Source organism: Lissotriton helveticus, chromosome 7, assembly GCF_964261635.1.
Source record: "Lissotriton helveticus chromosome 7, aLisHel1.1, whole genome shotgun sequence".
Lineage (NCBI taxonomy): Eukaryota > Metazoa > Chordata > Amphibia > Caudata > Salamandridae > Lissotriton > Lissotriton helveticus.
The window spans coordinates 1475758748-1475781128 of NC_136068.1; the positions used below are offsets into that span (position 1 = coordinate 1475758748).

The 22381-nt window shown below is 44.5% G+C and overlaps 2 protein-coding genes across 6 annotated transcripts in view; one reads left to right on the forward strand and one right to left on the reverse strand.

The window, feature by feature from the left end:
* Positions 1-14743, reverse strand: part of LOC144770388 (uncharacterized) — a 103582-nt gene extending 88839 nt beyond the window's left edge. Inside the window, exons 1-3 of one of the 4 annotated variants that reach the window (XR_013598878.1) lie at positions 14603-14710; positions 5495-5686; positions 1889-5037 (exon numbers count right to left, since the gene is read on the reverse strand). Coding sequence is in view for 1 of the 4 variants with exons in the window: in XM_078654867.1 (XP_078510993.1) it covers positions 4505-5037; positions 14603-14690 (621 nt within the window). In the remaining 3 variants the exon portion in view is untranslated. Of the gene's footprint in view, positions 1-1888; positions 5038-5494; positions 5690-14602 lie in introns of those variants that run through there. The other 3 variants (XR_013598877.1, XM_078654867.1, XR_013598879.1) reach the window with 3 other exon arrangements.
* Positions 14725-22381, forward strand: part of ZNF865 (zinc finger protein 865) — an 86764-nt gene continuing 79107 nt past the window's right edge. The window contains exon 1 of one of the 2 annotated variants that reach the window (XM_078654866.1): positions 14725-14853. Coding sequence is in view for 1 of the 2 variants with exons in the window: in XM_078654865.1 (XP_078510991.1) it covers positions 14844-14857 (14 nt within the window). In the remaining variant the exon portion in view is untranslated. Of the gene's footprint in view, positions 14858-22381 lie in introns of both variants that reach the window. The other variant, XM_078654865.1, reaches the window with a different exon arrangement.

The following is a 22381-nucleotide window of genomic DNA, read 5'->3' on the forward strand; positions in this document are numbered from 1 at the left end:
TGAAGTAGTGGTTGAGCCATCCAACCCATGCTTTCCATCTTGGCGCAGCAGTGGCTGGGTCTGAGGCTTCACTAAAAGGGGGTAGAGGTGCAACCACAGTGTGGCTATGCCCTGGGGGAGGCGCATTGGCACCCCCACCTGGATTGTTTCCTCCATCTTGCTGGGCGACAGTGCCAGCCGTCGGTGGGTTGCTCATCGTGGCCATGCATCGATGTACAGGTGCGAGGGTGAGGTTCGGGTGCTGGAGATGGCATACGTGCCTCAGACTGTTCTATGGCATCACTAGCGTGCAGGCGGTGATTTGCCCCTGGTGTAGTCTAGTGGAGAGGGATCAAGTGTCCGTGTCAGGCCTCTGTCCTCCTTGCCCTGTGATTATCCTGCTGGTTACCCTTCTTCCTTTATTATTTTGTTTTCTCTGTGTGTGCACACAGTTGGTTCACAGTCCTCACCCCTGTCCTGCCTCAAACAGGGGTGCAGATTTTCTGGGGTGGATGTACGCGGCAGTGACTTTCCACCTTTGTTACTGTATTGTGCGTGTTCGGTGACCTTTAATGCCTTGGGCACACGTGTAGGCGCTGGTCAGGCAGCAGACAGGGCATCCCAGCCCTGGGGCCTCACTGAAAGAGGGCAGGTGAGGGAGTCGTGCGCTCCGATGGCGGGCCCAGACGCGGCACCCACGAGGCAGGGGCGCACGGGAGCATACCTGCTCTGGAAGTCTGTATCGTGCGGGGAGCAGACGACGAGGCCCTAAACTGAACCGTTTTTATGCTGAAACATGTGTTGTAAATTGTAAAATGGCACATGGTTAGCATATGATGCAGCTGACAGAGCGGAAATAGCAAAAAGCTAACTGGAATGTCTCCAGCAGATTACTCACCATAACACTGCCATGCCTTAGCGGCTGGAACTTTGGTACACCGAGGGGCCACCTTCGTACCTTTTCTCGGACAAGAGTCAGTAGTGAACAGTGCTGGAATCAGGTAATACAAACTAATTGCCTGACCTACTGGTTCTACTTGCAGCACATATGAATATATGATTCTTAATACATGATCATATATTTGGATCTGACTTTACTGTGATGATTGGCGTGATTTTGTTGCAAATGAACTACATACCAAATTTATTTTCATAAAGATTGAAAGAAGTGGCTTTTAAATATCAGCCTTTTGTGGGGTATGCATGAAAATGTCACAAACGTGATTTAGTTTATCAACATGGGGTCTTTTCACACCACTAATTTCTGCAAGTGATCGCCATACCACATTAAACCTAAACTTCAAATACCCCATGTTCAGAAGCAGACAGCCCTAGTGCATAGTTTCGCCGGTATAATTCAGACCTTTACAAAGTTATGTACCAAAGTTGTAGCACAAATAATATTAAAAATATAATGTTCAGATTCTGACATTATGCTGGATGTCAAAATCAAAGGAAGAGTTTACCTAAATAGACATGGGCATGCAATATTCCAACCTCAATACAGTGGTGCATACAACATCTGACTGCAGTGCACTGTTTGTACATGTGACATATCAGAGTGCAGTGTGCGAAGGCACCTATAACACCTCTAACTGCAGTGCACTGGTGGTACATGAAAGACCTTGTTTTTAAAGTGCTGAGCTGATACAGTGACCTTCCTTTCCAGCAACACTACATGACTCGCTAAGTAATAAGCATTCTGTACAAACGTCTACAACAAAAAAAAAACAACACTGTTCTTTGTTTTATTAAGGTGGGGAAGGCATATCCTTACCAAGTGCATTCATGTTTAGGTTTTTACATCATGTATTATGTAATTCTATCAATATTATTTATAGGTGTTTCTGCACCATAGACGACAGTCCTGAATAGCACACCCCTCGCGCAAGAATTCACTGTCCACAACTTGTTAGTAAGCAAGAAAGGCCACTTTATTAAGACAGGTGTTAAACCAAAACATCTTTCAACATATTTCATTTATTTATTTATTTATTTAACCCAAACCTTTCAGCTCACTGAGCAACCTTAATAAGAAGTAAACCCCCACCAAGTAAAAACCTCACAATCCAAAGGCAACTAACTCCTGTACTACCGCCTCCTGTACTTTACCTGCCCTTTGAGGATGGACCAATCAGCTCCAGGCTGCCCACCCCCCTAAAAACCCGCCTACAAAAAGGAAAAAATTACAACCCGTCTTAGCGTGGCAAACCTACAAAAACAAAATCAGTACCTAAAGCACTGATAAGGAAAAAAGGCCTAAAGTGAAAAAGAGGGAAGGGTGGGTGGGTGGGGCAAAACAAACGCTGCCTCCCGCCGGTAACACCCTTCCGAATCCCTGCGCTAGCCCTATATGTAGCCTCTGTCCCTCACTAGTCATTCCACCTGTGGCCACCTCATCTGCGCGAACCTGCCCAGGGAGAGACCGGCTCGCGCACGGCTCTCCCTGGGTCCCCCCCCCATCATTAAACTTTACTACATACCACTCCACATCACAAATTACCATTCCATATATTTACACTCCACAACAAAAAAATCTCACTCCACATAATTCCAATACACTCAATACCTCATAATTACTTTCCATAGAATTCCATAACACGCCATGTCACATAATTCCAATACACCAATCCACACCACACAATTCCACTCCACACAATTCCACAACTAACTAATCCAACACTACCCTCATAATTCCACAAAACACCACCCACATATACTCCATAACGCATCCATAAAAAACATTGCCATTTAGTATGACAATAGCTCCAACAAATACAACAAATACACCTATTGCATAAGTACAAAACATGGCCATTTAAAATGCCAATTGCTCCAACTCCAATGCGAGACAGATTGCATTTCCAGTGCTTGTTTTATTCACCAGAGGCCTCCCTGAGCGCTTTTGGAAAAAAAAATGAGATCACTAAAAGCAGGGACACACAGGCGGACCACAGCAGCACAGTGCGGTCAACGGCACGTGTGGACTCATAGCCAATCAGCACTTCTGAATTCTGTGTGGTGCTGGCATTGGCTGAGAAGCACCAATGATCCAATCCTAGGGCGCTTTACACACTAACAAGACGTCAGACTCACCGAATACTTCCAGTAAATGTTCTGCCTTGCGATCAGATGTTATACGACCCGGAACTACTAGATTTATGGACAAATTACATCCGTTAAAATATCAATAACGGACGACGGACATTAGGCTGGATTCACGGATGGTCCGTGTAAGTAGTGGACAGATGGTCACCTATGTCCGTGGAACAGCTGATTCTTTAAAGGTGTTGATCCGGTTGTCACGCAGCAAGCGTGACTTGAGAGCTCTATACTAGTGGTCCGACCACGTCATAGCATCATTTGTTATAAATGTGGAAGGTTAGCCTAATGTATTTTTGTGCAGTACTCCTCGTGTGCTGGATGAATTATGAACTCCAATGTATGTTGATTTGATCGTTGCTGACCATTTGGTACAGACCATGGCTGGCTTTGGAATTACATCTGCCATTGGTGACCATAAAAATTACTGGCCGCCGGGTCTATCCCTAAGGCAAATTTATGCTAAACGTCTTTGGCAAAACCTCCTTCGTGGGGATACATGCCGCATTAACTAGGAAGGGTCTTTGTTACCATGAGTTTAGAGTGTGAATCGATTGGGAATCCGAAGGTATTGGCACTATCCGACACTGTGTTATTTGTATATGCTGGTCTGCTTGCCACGTACCTCTGACATGGAAGTGTCAGGCGTAAAGTACGGTTACTACCGTCCTCCTGCATTTGACAAGCAGAAAGAGGCTCAGCAGTCACAGTAGCAAGTGACGATTCTGTGGGTTAAGCGGTCTGCAAGTGTCGCCGTCGACTCCAGACCAATCGAGGAAAGCTTCAGTGATTCCATATTGATGTCTGCTGGGAGATCTGGTGCTTAGGGCCCGTGGCCTGCAGACTACTGCTGCGGATCGGGCCAGGAGGCCAGCCCCGATTGGTAGAACTTGACCGCTACTGTGCCGCCTTTACACTGCCCTCCTTCGAATGAGACAGTCTGTGTGTGGGAAGGTAGGTTGTCTAGCAATTCTCCTAAGTTTCAGGTAAAGGGTGAGGCTACTACTGTAAGGTGCCTCTGTTGGCGAGTCGAGCAGTTTGAATGCTTTGCTCTGTAATTTAGCTGATTAATGCAGAATGCTTTGCGTTGTATATTACTATGTATAAGTACCTAGGTGAGCTGGTAATGGCATGGTTGGTAGTACTATGCAGATGTCCTTCCCATGTCAAAAAGGAAGATCATTCTGGACTCATCTGATGATTACAGTCAGGCTATTCCTGCAATTATCTGGGGAAGTCATCTCAAGCCATCCTGAAGTATGCCTGTAGGACAAAAAATGTAAATGTGATGACGAACCTAGACTCATATTACCGCTCCAGGATGGAAGTGGATTACTCTGGAATGATCCCATGACAATTTCTGGATGAGTGTGGATTATTCCTGGATGATCCTATGACAGCTTCAGGATGGCTATTGATTACATCAGAATGGCCCCATTATATTTTCAGAATGAGTGTTGATTACTCTAGGATGCCGTGGTGAAAGGGAGGCATGTTTTTGTCCTTGATATTTGGATTTAAGCGGGGACTCCAAGACAAGTTCATTTTCACGGTCTGATGCGTCATTTTTAGTTGTGGATTTTTGATGAAGGACACTAGCCATCCCTGCTAAAAGGGCCAGGTTTTCAAGTTTCTGCAAATTCATCAGCGAACTTGCATCACCAGGCTGAGAAGTTGTGCTTTCAGCATGAGCTTTGTTACCAACTCTTATATAATCCAGTCCACTCTGCTTGGCTTTTTTGTCCTTGCCTCTTTCCTCTGCAATTTCTTCCTCTTGTAGTTCGCGTAACACCCTCTTAAGTCTACCAGCGCTTCCCCGATTGCCACAGTCCATTAACATCTGCTTTTTCACCAGTGCCCTTTGAAGTAACACCTGTTTTAGACCCTCTGTTGTGCCAGAATAGCTTGCAATTATCTCTTGAAAAATATCCCGAATCATTAGACATTGTTTCTTCACTAAAAAAAAAAGCAAGAGAAAAAAAAAATGTATTTACATATAAACTTCAAAACAGAAAAGAACACATTGACCACTTGCAATATATCTTCACGCTCTAGCCATAATATATAAATAAAGAGGTATTGATAATAAAGGACAAATGTACAATCTATCCATAACCAAGTAAGTAAGTTTTCCTTAATAGACAGTACACATTGTAAGCCTGAACTTGAACCTCCTGAAAATAGTTTATCCAAAAATAGCTGCCTTATAGTAGTGCCACAAGCTAAACGTTTCAGTCCTTTTCATAAGTGTTACATTTGTCTCTGGAGAGCAATCCAAGGCATATGTGGGGACATGCATGTTCATTTTTACTGTCCATTATTGGATTAATTAATCACAAATGTAGGTTTTACTGAAACAGGTTGGTAATTTGTACCGTTATCCTGCAGTTGCAAACTTATTATAAAGGTTTACTTATTGTGCTTTCCAGATGATTGGAACAGAATCATAGCTTTAAAATCACTCTCTTCGGTAATTGGCCAACCAGCTTCATCTACAAAGAACTTCCCCGGGATTGTCCAAAAGCAGGAAGTCACCATCTTTTCGAACACACACAGAATGATCGCAAGTGAAAAACAGGACGTTGAATGGAGCCATGATTATGTCCTGCTAGATATAAAAATCAGGAATTAGTTTGTGTGTGGTTTAAGTTTCAGAGGTAAAATACAAAGCATATCAAACTGATTAACAGATTTAATTGGAGAAAAGCACCCCAAAAAGTACACTGACCTGGTGCAATTTCTATCTAATATGCCTAGATTGTGGACTACAAAGAAGTGTTTGGGCATGCACTGAAGGCCATTGAGGAAATTACCTAATATCAACTTTATTTTTGGAGAGCCAGAGTGTATGCTTAGGTCTTGCTGCTCAGGACAAATAGTAATAGCAAAGTAGAGGCATTATGAGAGAAATAGAAGAAGAACTATCAATAAGTGAACTTTCACACTGGGGTTTGTGACGGGAAATCAAGTTACCTATCCCCGCAGATGCATAGAGAGTCAGATGCCTGCTACCCTCTGCCCACCGGCACCCCCAACATGAAAGGACAAGCGTTAAAAATGCAATAGGTTTCACCTTTTATTAAGCTAAAGATATTAGCTTTGCTAGTAGTATTGTATGTTAATTGTGCAATATGTAATGGCTTTATAAATGAAACAAAAAGGCATTACAATGGCAAATACATAAAGCAAAAGCATTGGCATAGCCAATAGGTCTCCCCTCTGGGACCTTATAAGTGTTTTGCCAGAGGTGTTTGGAAGTTTGGTAAGAGATGCAATTTAACATAAAGGGATCCCATACCTCGTTGACACATGCAGTACCCGCAGTTCAAACGAGAAGAGGGCATGGGGAAACCTCTTATAAGAGCTCAATCAATGGGGAAGGAACGAGTTACTGCAACTTGTGCGTGCTTCCACCTTATAAATATTTAACACATGATCCGAGGCAGTTGAATGCGAGAAGGGAGAGAGCGCGCAAGGTGGGAGGGGGGGGGGGGGAAGAGAGAGAGAGAGAGAGAGAGAGAGAAGGAGAGAGAGAGAGAGAGAAGGAGAGAGAGAGAGAGAGAAGGAGAGAGAGAGAGAGAGAAGGAGAGAGAGAGAGAGAGAGAGAGAGAAGGAGAGAGAGAGAGAGAGAAGGAGAGAGAGAGAGAGAGAGAGAAGGAGAGAGAGAGAGAGAGAAGGCGAGAGAAAGAGAAAGGGCGAGAGAAAGAGAAAGAGAAAAGGCGAGAGAGAGAAAGAGAAAAGGCGAGAGAGAGAAAGAGAAAAGGCGAGAGAGAGAGAGAAAGAGAAGGCGAGAGAGAAAGAGAAGGCGAGAGAGAAAGAGAAGGCGAGAGAGAAAGAGAAGGCGAGAGAGAAAGAGAAGGCGAGCGAGCGAGAGAGAGCGGAGAAAGAGAAGGAGAGAGAGAGAAGGCGAGAGAAAGAGAAAGGGCGAGAGAAAGAGAAAGGGCGAGAGAGAGAAAGAGAAAAGGCGAGAGAGAGAAAGAGAAAAGGCGAGAGAGAGAAAGAGAAGGCGAGAGAGAGAAAGAGAAGGCGAGAGAGAGAAAGAGAAGGCGAGAGAGAGAAAGAGAAGGCGAGAGAGAGAAAGAGAAGGCGAGAAAGAGAAGGCGAGAGAGAGAGAGAGAAAGAGAAGGCGAGAGAGAGAGAGAAAGAGAAGGCGAGAGAGAGAGAGAAAGAGAAGGCGAGAGAGAGAAGGCGAGAGAGAAAGAGAAGGCAAGAGAGAAGGCGAGGGTACTGCTGCTGAATATTGGAGAGTGCTGTTCCCTTCGTGCTCTGCCTTTTTTGATTGCAGAGCAGCGCCTCGCGGCCCCCGCTCCGCGGGTGCCGCTCGTAGGCTAAGGACTTTGCCTGTCATCTGTCCCTGGCTTTTTAGAAGTGCATAGGAGCACCAACGCGACTTCGGCGAGCCGAGATCTGCACCCCAAGGCTTGAGGCGGGACTGCGAGGACCAGCGTGCAGCGCGGCGCTGATTGGCCGCAGCTGGTCCTCTTCCCGCCCATCCACCTGACCTTCCTAGTTAACCTGTGGCAGTAACGCGCACGCGGGACGCGCGCGGGGCAACGGCCGGGGCGAAGACCGGGCAAAGAGCGGGCCGTTTGAGGCCGTTCGAGTACGGCAGAGTCCGGCCTAGGCCCACACCCCCTGGACGTCAAGAACACCATAGAAAATGCCGTTAAGATCAGGGAAGGAACGTACTGTCCAAATTAATACTACCAAGGGCGTCGTTTCGGGTCCCCTGGACGCTTTTATAACACGTGCCACTGGTATCCTGGAAAAGGAAATCGCCATGGTTGAGAAAAGATTGTCAATAGATCTAATTAGTGGAAAGCGATCCTCACTGGGGGCTCTAGCCACATCTATCTCCCCTGCACCCTCTGCACCCCATGCTGCCTTCAATTGTGTCCATACTACCTCTACGGACGCAATAGTCCACTTAGAAAATATTGGGGGTAGCCCAATAAGGGATAACATGAAGGAAGAAAGGAATAGTATAAACGCTTCCAAAGACACACAGGGGGACGGGGAGGAGGATAATGATTCCGTGATTAGTGAGGAGCAGGATTTTAGCCAGCTCTCTGGATCTCCTCTCCTCAATCAGTCCAACATGTCTAACTCTGTCGAAAATGTTATTCCCCCTATATCCAATCAGGGCCCCAATACCAAAAAGAGAAAACGGGACTCTGGAATGTCAGGGGAAAGAAACCTAAAAACCAGTGAAGTAAACATAGTCCAAGGGGAATGGTGTCAGGGGCCGGAGCCTCACCCAAACCCGTTAATACCCCCTGTGCCTAATAACATGTTATGCCCCTCTCTTTTAGCTCTGGGCTCCTCCACTACTTGTCCCATGTGCCTCAATAGTGATGAGGTTTTGTTGGCAAAAATGGAGGCCATGTTTAAAACATTACTCCTACCAGTCCTGGAGCGGACTAGGCTCATGACCTCTAAAATCGATAGTATGGAGGATCTGACCCATTCAAACCATACGATGCTTCAAGCATTACTTGGCTCAAACAATACGGGTGCTATTAATACACCAGCACCCAGTAAGGCATCCAGTAAGGTTATTAGTAACAACAATATGGAAAAGGGTAAAAATCTCCCTAACAAACCCATAGGAATGAATAACACCATATTTAAAGGGGGTCAAAAAACCAATACCACCTCTACCACTTCTTCTAAATTAGGAGCTAGCACCCACACTCAGGTACTAAAGCCCCAATCGAAACCAGTTGCTAAACAAAATACTGGTGGGCGTCAAACTATGGGTCCTCCCACACAACCTAACTTAAATCTTCCTCCCCCAAGTACCTCAAGAGCCCAACACACTGCTTTCACCAATCACAGGGAGGGGGGGCGTAAAAGACGAAATATTCCCAGTGTTGATCTACCACCTGAAGCAGCCTTACACACCATCGTTTTGACAGGCGTAGCACCATTAAAGCCGGGTGCTAGGGAATCTTATGGTGACCTCCGCAATAAAGTCACTTTCTGGTTGAACAAAAATCGCCCGCTACCCCCCTCCACCCCCACGGAGATATTGTATGTGAGGAGAGTAGATTGGGTGGGGCCGGAGGTAAAAGACTTAGAAGGAGATTGTATCCTTATCTCGTTCAAAGACTCATGGGTGGTAAATGCTATTAAACGAGAACCCAGGTTTGCAAGGCAGGGGGATGTACAAACATTAGCTCTACCCTACTTCTACCCGCGCAGACAAACACCCTTTCAATCTTATCCTTTGTTTCGTAAAGGTCCTGCTGCAAGACATCCCCTGGCATTAACCCCGCTTGATTGCCAGCGCCCCTTCCTTTTTAATCATTTTGGCCCCCTTTCTGGCCTTGAGGCTATAGATTGACTCAACGATCCATCTAATGAGTCTTTGATTGGTAGTGTGGTAGCCCAAGAGTCCAATGAAGATAATATGGTGTGCCCAATCCAATTAACCACTCGAGTAGACGGGGAAGGAGGTCAAACGTTTGTGTTAAATAGCCCTCTACCATACGTAGCTACTCAGGGGTCCTTGACTAAGGACAAAATCAAAGTCCCAGTAGACTGTGTTAAGTACTTAGTGGTTAATGATGATACAGGGGCGTCTCATGGATCTGTACAGCCCCTACACCCTCTGCTGCCAGACAACCTGAAAGATCATTTGAAAATTTTGTCCTGGAACATAGCGGGTATTAAGGCGCGCCTTGCGTCTATGGATTGGTCAAACTTTATGGACAATTATGATATTATCCTGTTGCAGGAAACATGGGCAACGGAGCCTGTTCATAAGTTAGGTTATATTAACTTCTTCAAACCCGCAATCAAAGGAGGTAAAGGGCGGGCCGCAGGTGGCTTGTTGATCTGGGTAAAACAATCCCTGGGTCTCTATCCAACGGAGTACCCGGTGGAGAGTCAGGATCTCCTCTCCATCATAATAAACAAAGGGAACAAGCAAATCATGAATATTGTTAATATTTATGCTAGAGGTCTGCCTGGCGGTCGAAGCCCACCCCTGTTGAACTTAGTTGATCATATGTTTACGAAAATGGACAGAGGCATTACTACCATTCTTGCTGGCGATCTAAATTGTACTATAGAACCTGTGCTAGACATGGGAGACACCTGGACTATGGCAGACGATTCGGTATGGGGCATCCCGGACTTACAAGTGGAGAAGAGGGCTAAAGCAACAGAGGCTGCAGTGTCCTGGATGGCTTTTTGTTTACAAAATGGGTTCCGTGCATGTAATGGCCGCTCCGCCTCGGATGTAAAGGGAAATTGTACTTTCGATAATGGCCAGAGGCAGAGCCGCATTGACTATATCTTACTGGACATGGAACATTGGGCTTTGCTAATTGACATGGCAGTATTAGAGCGCCCGGAAAGTGATCACAATCCACTGTCTCTATCGTTGAAGTTACCGGGTCTAAACAGACACGAGGAGCCATCTGCCACCTATACAGGGGACGCCCAACTTACCAACGACAGGAGGAGATTGAAGTGGCCACGGGTTATGGTAGATGAGTGTTTACTAAATAATATCAATGTTGTAGTGGAGAATGCACTTAATGAAATGTTGCAAATAGATATGTCGGGGGTGGATATTGGATCAGCCAATAATGTGATGGGTGTCCATATTGATTGTTTTGACCGCTTAAAAACCCTGCTATCCAAACCATGTGGGAATGTTACTACTAAAACTAATCCTTTGCCCCAAAAATGGTATAACAAGAAATGCAGAGAGGCACATGCAGCTCTCATTACAGCCATTAAATCTCGGGATATGGTTGGAGTGAGGGCTGCTAGACTTCACTACAAAAAAACCCTTAGTAAAGCTAAACGGGAGTGGGAGGATGAGTTCTGGTCAGACCTCCTGGAGGCCTCTTCCACTAACAATCAGAAAAGGTTTTGGGATTTGGTTAAATGGGGTAAAAATATAGACTCTTCTACCCTGGGAAACAATGTGCCTCTGGAGGATTGGGTATCATTTTATTCGGCCCAATTTAGAGCTGGTGAGGATGAGGCTATAAATCCCTTAGGCAATGCACTCTTGCTGACCCCACAAAGTGAAAAACTCACCTTTACGGTTGCTGAGGTTGAGTTGGCGTTGGCACTTACTCTTCGAGGTAAAGCCCCCGGTATGGATCTTATCCCGGCTGATCTATTTAAATCTAATCCCACTCTGTGGCTCCCGTATATTACCAGGATAGCTAACACTTTGGCCCATGGAGCTACAGTCCCGAAATCTTGGAAAGGGGCTGAAATTGTCCCAATTTACAAGAAGGGTGATAAATCCATTCCAGGCAACTACCGCCCTATCAGCTTAATCGATTCGATTCAAAAGATAGTGGCGCGCATGGTTCTAGGACGGGTCCAGGGATGGATCGAAGCGGAGAATATTTTGTCACCCATGCAGGCGGGCTTCAGATCGGGAATGAGCACCATAGATCAGGTTTTTAGATTCTGCCTGATCTATTGGAAGGAGGTGTGGTTGGGTGGTGGAACCATCTATGCTGCATTCATTGATCTGAAGTCCGCCTTCGATCTAGTGCCTAGGGACAGGCTATGGGGTGTGCTGAAAAATCTGGGGTGCCCACTAGAATTACTGGACCTCATTGTAAGACTCCATGAGGACAACTTTGCGAGAGTGAGATGGGGGGGGTCAGGGACAAGTGACGGAAACATTCCCCGTATCTCGAGGTGTCCGCCAGGGGTGTGTCCTGGCCCCTACCCTCTTCCTCCTTTTTATCGATCAAGTTGTTAAATTTTTCATGGATACCCCCACTGATGCACCAATGCTGGCAGGGATGAGGTTCCCTTTACTCATCTTCGCAGATGACACTCTAATCCTCTCAAAAACACGCGGCGGACTCCAGCGGGCTCTCGACCGCTTCGAGGAGTACTGTGCCATCAATAACCTGGTAGTCAATGTGGGGAAAACAAAATTTATGGTTTTTACAAAAAACCACTCAGTCCGAAGTTCGGTGAGGTTGAATGGAGTAAACCTCGAACAGGTCGATACCATGACCTATTTAGGGGTTACCCTCGATAGTCGTTTAAGATGGAAAGACCAGATCAATATGCAACATCTTAAACTTGCCAGGCTGACTGGTTGCCTCGTTAAAGAGCAGAAGGAATCAATCACAAAACGGGTCCTACCGGCCCTTAAGATCTATGACGTTAAAATCTCTACAGCCATTTTATATGGCGCGGATCTATGGGGCCACATGGACTTGTCTAACCTGTTCAAAACCCAATGTAGATTCCTTCGAAATTTAGTGGGCCTCCCACAGTCTACACCCTTGATCCCCCTCTGTCTGGACCTTGGTTCCCCACCTATTAATGAGATGGCAAGATTTAGGTTAGTGGCATTGTGGAGACGGATATGGACATCCCCAGATCTATCCCTCTTTGAAAAAGAACTGTCGGAAGTTAGGTCTATTAGGGGTTCAGGGAAAATACCATGGCTTTCTGCAGTCAAATCCATTCTTAAAGACATGGGCTTGGAACATCTTTGGACATCCCCACAATCTAACGTTTTCCCACCCAAAGACGAATTTAAATCACTATATTGGGCCACAACCCGCCTAAAAAGAGTCCTGCTATCCAACAAAAACGGCCTTACAGGCAGGTTTTTGACATTCAAACTTGACCTATCGAGAGAGCCATACTGGGATGTTATATCTCGACCGTTAGATAAGAAGCTGTACCACCAGTTTAGAGTAGGCGCTTTGCCCTTAAACACCTTTCTGAACAAACGGTCTACAGGGATATCGCCCAACTGTACATACTGCCCAGGTCATGTTGAATCTGAAGGTCATTTTCTTTTTGCCTGCCCAAGGTACGGTGCACCCCGAAAGAAATGGTTAAAACCTTTGTTTCAAAAACTACCATTTAAAACACCGATGGAAGCCATATGGGTGCTTAGGACTAACACCTCAGAACTCTTCGTGGTAACTTTGGCAAAGTATCTGGGATGGGCTTGGCTCCTAAGGCTAAAAACCAGTATGCATTAGTGCCAAGTCTCACCATCTGCATCCCTTGTTTCTTTTTTGTAATTCTGAACTGCAATGTTGACCTTATGCAATGATTTTTATTCTTATATGAAATACTCAGGTTTCTTTATTCATTAATTGAAATTTAATCCTGTTTTATCCATTTGTCATGAAAGGTTCTTTTTATTTGTATACTTATTTTTATATCTTTTGTTAGTGTTTAAATATTCCTTAAAGTATTGTCTTTCTGTGGATGTTCTAATTGAATTAGTTATATTCTTTTGTATTTTAAATGTGTCTTTTATGATTTGTTAAAAATCGAAATAAAGACTTTAAAACCTGAAACCTGAGAAGGCGAGAGAAAGAGAAGGCGAGAGAAGGCGAGAAAGAGAAGGCGAGCGAGAGAGAGAGAGAGAAAGAGAGAAAATATTAATGTGATTTATCTCAGGGCTCGATCCCTCTGCCTCAGTACTTTAGCAGTACGTCAGGTTGTAACTGGATAATATATGGCTGGGATCGATGGTGGCAGATGTAACAAGACCGGCTTCATTTTTACAGAGATCTTAGCGGTCAAGGTAAATTAGCGCAAACAGGGAATACGTAATTGGCCCGGTCTCAATAATATATACAAACGAGTTAAAAACATTGCATGCACATGGAACGAAACCAGAATGATAGCCTTTTTTGCGAAAGTAGATATTGCAAGATGTTGGAATGCGTCGGACTACATTTCCTAAATAGGGCGTAAACCTCAATCGCCACAGGCAACCAGGCCTTTCAATTACACAAATAGCAAACAAAATAAAGAACCAGCATTACAACGGCTAAGTTATTTGAAGCATTTATCCTTATGCTTTGAAACGCATCCATGAAAACTGCCAGTGTTTTAGAAGATGTGCTGCTCTGCACACTACACAGCTTGGGGAACGTGACCAGGATTCAACAATAGAGCACACATTCATTTAGTAATGAAGGCTCACTACAAGTTGCAAGGACACAAGTAATGCTCAACAATATACAATATTCACATAAATAAATGAGTTTAGCCTTCTTTGATTGACAACTTTTCAGTAGATCGAAAACTGCTCCATTTGGTCGAGAATCTTGAATACACGCAGGTGCACTTGGAACCAACATGGGACCTACAATATCCGGGCAGTAATTTATTTTTCCTTACGGCGAAGAACTTGCTGTAAAACACATTTTTTTAGGCTTTTTGCAATTTTCCACAACTTACACAGGCACGCACTACGTCACACATACACAAAAATACACATGCTCAAACACAAAAGGTGCATATTAAACAAGCAGGCAGGCTGATACAGACAAACATCAAACACACATAACACACACACACATTGCAACGCAGGTATTCATTATAACACGTACGAAGCACACACATGAAGGGAGCTGCGTCTGAATTTGCCCCCTTAATGAAAACTCGTGCTTTCCGAAAAATGAGGAAGATGGTCTGGGACGGAAATAGAGCAGCTGGGACCGAGAGCGGAGGATCGATGCTGCTCTTTTTTAACAGCTGCAGCACTTACCTGAGTATACGCTGGAATCGACGAAGGAAGTGGAGTTGGAAAAATAAAGAGACCGATGCCAATCATCATCTGTCCCTTTAATGGCCATTGCACTCACGGCAGTCTTCGTTCTTGCCGCAGAACAATGACGTCACTTCCGGCGCTCCCGGATGTGCGTAGGCTTTTGCTAGAGGAAGAAAAGGTGAGAGAGCTGCTCTGCATTGAGGATCTGCGGTTCTAGTCCCAGCCAGCCGGCAGACTGATGGTTTACAGTAGGTGATTTTGGCATTGTGTTCGAGGCAACTGCTTTTTAAAAATGTATTTTAGTATTGTGATGGAGTGAATTCGGCAGTCACCATGACGACAACGCTTGTTTTCCTTTGCAAGACCTATTCTTCGGGCCATGAGCAGGTCTGTCCGCAGTTGTTTAAAGAATCTAACAATCGGATTCCACTAAACTATGTGTTTATGGAAATACTCTATGAAGGAAGTGCAGCCTGGGGGTACAGAAAGTATCATATCACAGCAGCGCCTCCCGGCATTCCGCATTCATAAAATGTTTGGGGGTTTGTAGGGCTTTTGGATTTTAGGGCGTACATGGTCATTTTAGGGTTGAGGGTGGGTTTGTGTTTTGGGGGGCCAGGTGTAATTTAAGGGTTTAGAGCATGTTTAGGTTTGGGGTGCGAGGGTTAATTTTAGGGTGTGTTTGGGTTTTAGGGTACAAGGGTTAATATTAGGGTTTAGGGTGTGTTTGTGTTTGGTGTGCAAGGGTTAATTTGGGGGTTCAGGGTGTGTTTGGGTTTTGGGGTGCAAGGGTTAATTTGGGGGTTCAGGTTGTGTTTGGGTTTTGGGGTGCCAGGGTTAGTGTTAGGGTTTAGGGTGTGTTTGGGTTTTAGAGTACAAGGGTTAATATTAGGGTTTAGGGTGCAAGGGTTAATTTGGGGGTTCAGGGTGTGTTTGGGTTTTGGGGTGCCAGGGTTAATTTTAGGGTTTAGGGTGTGTTTGGGTTTGTGGTGCAAGGGTTAATTTGGGGGTTCAGGGTGTGTTTGGGTTTTGGGGTGCCAGGGTTAATTTTAGGGTTTAGGGTGTGTTTGGGTTTTGGGGTGCAAGGGTTAATATTGGGGTTCAGGGTGTGTTTGGGTTTTGGGGTGCAAGGGTTAATTTGGGGGTTCAGGGTGTGTTTGGGTTTTGGGGTGCCAGGGTTAATTTTAGGGTTTAGGGTGTGTTTGGGTTTGGGGTGCAAGGGTTAATTTGGGGGTTCAGGGTGTGTTTGGCTTTTGGGGTGTCAGGGTTAATTTTAGGGTTTAGGGTGTGTTTGGGTTTTGGGGTGCCAGGGTTAATTTTAGGGTTTAGGGTGTGTTTGGGTTTTGGGGTGCAAGGGTTAATTTGGGGGTTCAGGGTGTGTTTGGGTTTTGGGGTGCCAGGGTTAATATTGGGTTCAGGGTGTGTTTGGGTTTTGGGGTGCAAGGGTTAATATTGGTGTTCAGGGTGTGTTTGAGTTTTGGGGTGCAAGGGTTAATTTGGGGGTTCAGGGTGTGTTTGGGTTGTGGTGCTCCCAGCTGCAGGAGGTCAGACGTTTATCTGCAATTCATTGTGCAATCATCCAACAGTTTGCATTTTTCTGGAAAACTGAAACCAAAGTGGTGGACCTGCTCTTTAAATAGACAAACAATTCTTGTTAAAATCACCAGACGCAAAAACATCTTATTGAAAACACAATAGTACCTTTGAAGTATTCAGATGCTTATTTTCAAATCACCCCAAAGTCATCAGGAACAATGTCATCTTGTAAAGTTATCGGAGAGTCATTTACAAGTCATCCTCAGATCATCAGGAATTATGACACCTTCTGAAGTCAGCAGATACTAATTTTCACGTCCTCCTTAAATCATCATGAATAATGACACCTACTATAGTCATCAGGTACTCCTTTTCAAGTCATCCTTTAATCATCACCAATAATGACACCTACTAGAGTCATCAGATACTCATTTTCAAGTCATCCTCAAATCCTCAGGCTGAGCTTCTGCAGCTTGCTGATGACTTCAAGAGCTTGATGATGTCTGATGACGTGTAAATGACTTCTAAGGTAGTTGGATGATCATCCAATGACTCTGGGATGGCTTCTAAAGTAATCCTGTTTGACCTGGGCTTGAGGGCAGCTGTGTGCAGACTTGTGCGTGCGACTACACTTCGCTTGTTTAACTGCCCTTTTGTGCCTTAAGACAACTAGCTGGACTACTAGGCCAAAAATAGTCATACATTTCCTTTGACCCCCAAGAGGGCTCCCGTGATGGCAGAGGCCGATGTGTGTAATTTAGCATATGGCTGTTTGGATTTGGTGGACTCGGTGGGAAGCCCAAACGTGAAGGTATTACTGCTTGATATGCAGAAAAGCCTGCACACAGTGGACGGTAAGATAAACACTGACCATCGGTGTGGAGCCTTACGAGGAGAGATTTGACTAGCAGGCGACTCTCCCCAACATGTAGTATGTATCTCCAGGATGGCTCCGGCAATGAATAACAACTGAAAATGGAGCGAGTGATAGATGAGGGGAAATAATTAAGATTTAGAAGTGAGATCACGCAGGAACAACTTATGCATACGAGTTGCAGAAACTATGGCTATTGGCATAACAGAGACACTTGTGGAAACTAAGCTATCCATAGTCTTTGACAGCACAGAATTGTTGTTACCGATATTTATAGTTTACACGCACATGGCTCACTTGCTCAGTGGCTGTTTCTGAACCATCATTGCCAGACTTTTCAACGTCGGGAACTGTAATACTGTCCTTAACGGTCAATCAATCAATGCCAGACTTTTCAACGTCGCGAACTGTAATACTGTCCTTAACGGTCAATCAATCAATCAATCAATCCATTTATAGAGCGCGCTACTCACCCGTAGGGTTCTCAAGGTGCTGAGGGAGGGGGGGGATGCTGTTACTGCTCGAAGAGCCAGGTCTTGAGGTGTTTCCTGAATGTGAGGTGGTCCTGGGTCAGTCATAGGTGGGCGTGGAGGGAGTTCCACGTCTTGGCCGCCAGGTAGGAGAATGATCTTCCTCCGGTGGTGGTTCTGCGGATCCGTGGGACGGTGGCGAGGCTGGCGGAGCGGAGTTTGCGCGTTGGAGTGTTGAACGTGAGGCGGTTGTTGAGGTATTCAGGGCCTATGTCGTGGAGCGCTTTGTGTGCGTGGGTGAGGAGCCTGAACATGATCCTTTTGCTGACCGGGAGCCAGTGCAGATCTCTCAGGTGGGCTTATATGTGGCTGTGGCGAGGGATGTCGAGGATGAGTCGTGCGGATGTGTTCTGTATGCGTTGGAGTCTTTTCTGAAGTCTGACTGTGGTTCCTGCGTATAGGGCGTTCCCGTAGTCTAATCGGCTGGTGACGAGGGGATGGGTGACCGTCTTTGTAGTTCTGGTAGGGATCCACCGGAAGATCGTACGGAGCATGCGCAGGGTGTTGAAACATGAGGATGAGATGGCATTGACTTGCTTGGTCATCGTGAGAGAGGAGTCCAGGATAAATCCCAGGTTGCGTGAGTGGTCAGTGGGGGTCGGTGCAGTGCCCAGTGCTGTGGGCCACCAGGAGTCGTCCCAGGCGGAAGGGGATGGTCCGAGGATGAGGACCTCCGTTTTGTCTGAGTTCAGTTTCAGACGGCTGAGTTTCATCCATTCCGCGACGTTTTTCATTCTTTCCTGGAGGTTGAGTTTGGCGGTGGCTGGGTCTTTGGTGGGGGAGAGTATCAGCTGGGTGTCGTCGGCGTATAAGATGATGTTGAGGTTGTGTTTGCGTGCGATGGTGGCGAGGGGGCTCATGTAGATATTGAAGAGGGTTGGGCTGAGTGATGAGCCTTGGGGTACGCCGCAGATGATCTCGGTGGCTGCAGAGCAGAAGGGAGGGATGCGGACTCTCTGGGTTCTGTCGGAGAGGAACGAGGTGATCCAGTCCTGGGCTTTACCTTGGATCCCGTTGTTGTGGAGGCGGGTTATTAGAGTGCGATGGCAGACTGTATCAAAGGCGGCTGAGAGGTCTAGGAGGATGAGGGCGGTTGTTTCCTCATTGTCAAGCAGGGTCCTGATGTCGTCGTCGGCTGCGATGAGGGCGGTCTTGGTGCTGAGGTTGGCTCGAAATCCGGACTGAGATAGGTCGAGGGAGCCGTTGGCCTCGAGGAAAGTGGTCAGCTGTTTATTGGCGATCTTCTCGATAACTTTAGCAGGGAAGGGGAGAAGAGAGATGGGGCGGAAGTTTTTGAGGTCTTTGAGGTCCGCTGTGGGTTTCGTCATTAGGGCGTTGATCTCTGCGTGCTTGCAGCTCTCTGGTTTTGAGTAATCTGGGAGTTTAGTGTACTTGTGATTTGGATTTTGTTAGCATTCTGTATCCTGTGACAATGAAAGTTTTTGATCTGATGTAGTGCTTACATGATGATGATTGAGCATTCTGAACGGACAAGTGCACTGTCTCATTAAACAGGGATTTCACTGATTAAGTCCACTAGTGCTGGGCGTGGTTGGGTATACTCATTTCTTAGGTATACTAATTTCGGTAACAGTGGCTGCCCTAATAGGGCACTGTGCCTTGTTGGTTTTTGTTATTCTTCTGGCTTTAAACCTGTTAACTTGGTTGTGCTTGGGCTTGTTGTTTTAAGTTGGTGCCTCAGTTTGAGCTGGTAGTGGATTGAGTTTCATTTGTTGTAACATGGCGTACAGCTCAGTAACATGTCTACAGATGGCACAGTACAGGGGTGTGGAATTCCTATTGCTTGACACCCAGAACATATTGTTTGTGGTCAGGGGCAACACGTTTTTTATTTACTTTTTCCTTTGGATATATAGGCCCAGCCGCCTGAAGTAAGACTCCTTGGCTGCAAGTTTACAGTAAGGGTCTGCGAAAGGATTCGCTGCCACTAAAGCAATAGGTTAATTTTTAGATGAAGATGGTTTAAACCAGTGGATGTGATTAATTAACGCAAAGTTTACTATTGGGGCCATCACATTAAGGACTTGCAGGGAGCTCAGCTTGCATTACTGACATCTGTTCCAGTACAAAAACATGTACACATTTGCACATTTTTACTTTTCAAGGCCACTTAAAACACTTCCAGAATGGTCCTTGATTACATACTGCGGTCTGAGAGACCGCAGGACTGGATATTTTTTTGGCTTTAAAAATAAGAAGTACATAAATTTCAAGCTGAATAAATCATTTTGCTAAACTGTTGCACATGTTTAGGTACTATTACTCTGAGGCATCTTTTTCTGAAAATTTGTTTGAAGCATGTCTATTTGTTTAAAATCAATGAGGGACAAACCGTGTTAAACCTTTGTAGGCAACATGAAAATAAGGTAGGGTACCAACTCTAAAAGAAAGGTACAAAAGTGCATCTGCAGATTTATGTCCTTGCGTTCGCATAGATTTGCAACTTTCAGAAGTTCGCAAAAGTTTACGAAAGTATATCAGGAAACAGTACTTATGGAAAACTTATATGGATTCCTTTTTTGCATGATCACAGGTTCGAATGCCAGCGGTTTTACTCGGCCTTTCTTCGTTTCAAGATCAATAACATGAGTACGGTTGAGTTGGGTAGCAGTAGTCATTTGTTATTTTAGACTAGAGTCAAGGGACTCTAGGGTGAATGTGTGCTTTTCAAATAGACATTCTCTGTTACATTATATTTGCTCTTGTGAATATCGGCTGATTAATTGCAAATTCACTTTTTCAACATCACCTTTTTTCCCACCCTGGAAAGATTTCTACTCCTGCACTTGTTAGAAGGACACGCTAAACCTTTTCTATTGTGGGGGAGTTTTATGAATGCTCTTAAGCATGTACGTTAGTGGGTATGCAAAGATTCACAGGGAATTCTAACATCGTGGAATTATTTCTTCCCACCACGTTTGAGCCTTTATATATAGATTTTCTGAAATGTGGGAAAATCATAGCCTTGCTAGAATTCAAACTCTTATATAATATGACCATAGTCACAGTGCATGTCATCAGAGCTCAGATATGAGAACGATGCCATAATTTGTCATCTCATTTCTTGGCACTCAAAGGAAAAGAACATTTTCTTTTTAGAGGTCTAGGAGATTTTTTACACAGCACATCCCTGGAGCAATCTATATTATATAAAGTTCAAAAACTCTGATTCTAATCTTGCAACATGTTTGCACGATCCATTGGAAGATGGATCTGTGTATAGCAGCATCCTAAAGGCTAAACACAAAAGGTGTGGGCTCATCAACCCACAGTCATTAAAGGGCTAACAAACCACTTCCCTCAAGGAAAGGTGCTCTCTATAACTTGTCTTAAACAATATTGCTACCAAGAGCACTTGAATTAACCTTAATTTGGGATACACAATTAGATTAAACACCATAAGGAGAGAACATTATATATGCTGAAGAGAATCATTAATGGAAAAGGCCCAAACATGATTCATTGCAGGAGAATGACCTTGCTAAATTATGTTTTTTTGAAAATTATATTTGATCTTTCCTAGGTTTATGTGCCCTTTTTGTAATATTTATCCATTTTTATACCCCAAAGACTGAAGAGGTTAAATTCTCCCATGGTAGGTTAGCATCCTCTCTTGTAATCTTGTCTGGGACAGTGATGTGACAAAAGGCAATAATTCCACCAGTATCTCCTAGATATTATTCTAATGTGAATTTGTTATGTTACGGAAATTTGTTTAGTACATCTTCTGCCACTGAAGAGCTGTCTGGTTCGAGTGCCTCCAAAATTTATTTTCACGTTGATCTAAATCTCCCAACGACGATGAGAAGGACATCATGATACTCTCCTATTTTGCACCTGTGTGCTTTATTGAATGTGCTCTAGAATGTCCTTGATTACTGTGTGGTGTAACCTTATGTGAAATGCTATTGTAATCACGGTGACACCGTATTGTGTTTCATATCTATCTGTTGCTTGTTTGTGAAGTGTTATGTCTAACTTACTTTTTAAGTTCAAAAAGTAAAATGTTATTGAAGAGATACAAAAGATACCCACTTTGCATATAACCGTAATGTTTAATGGAAAATAGAAAAATGGGAAAAAAGGGGGGTGGACAAAAAAGGACAGTAATCGTATACCATCATGAAAAAACTAACAACTATATAACAATATTACAAAAGTCTAGGAATAAATAATGGCAAAAACATGTAGAACTATTATTGATAAAAAGTAATTCATGGAGGTTTACTTCTTCAATTCGAGAATTATGTAAACATGACTTGCGAGCAGAAAGATTTAAAAACAGGCCGGAGTGATCAGAACTCTATTATATATAAGAAATAAGGTTTGGTTGGCATTAGATGCTCTAGAAGATTTCCTTATTTTATTCCAGATTTTGTTCCAAATTGGAATTAAAAATGCAGTTTGTAAATCAGTTTCCCAAGAACGCACCACCTCCATTTTGTCCCTAGTATCTGAAAAAGTAATCATGTTTTTATTATTGAGATGCAGAAGGGAATATATATAAAATCCTATTTATACGGACTATTGGGGAAGAAAATGTGTTATTTAGAAGGAAGTTCTTATATGAGGGTTGAACTACAGAGATTAACCGCATGCGTGCGGGCGGAATTCCGCTCGTACGCGGAGATATGCGAAACCGCACTTTACGTGACGAGCTGGGCTCGTCATCAGCGTACCAGGAGGCTACCTCATGACGAGCCCAGCTCGTCATCAGCGTGGAAGGGGTTAAGGACATGTATTTGGTTTGATATGAAAGTGAAAGGGAAAACATGATTGGGCTCCAGAAAAAGGAATACAAACATCATTCTGAAA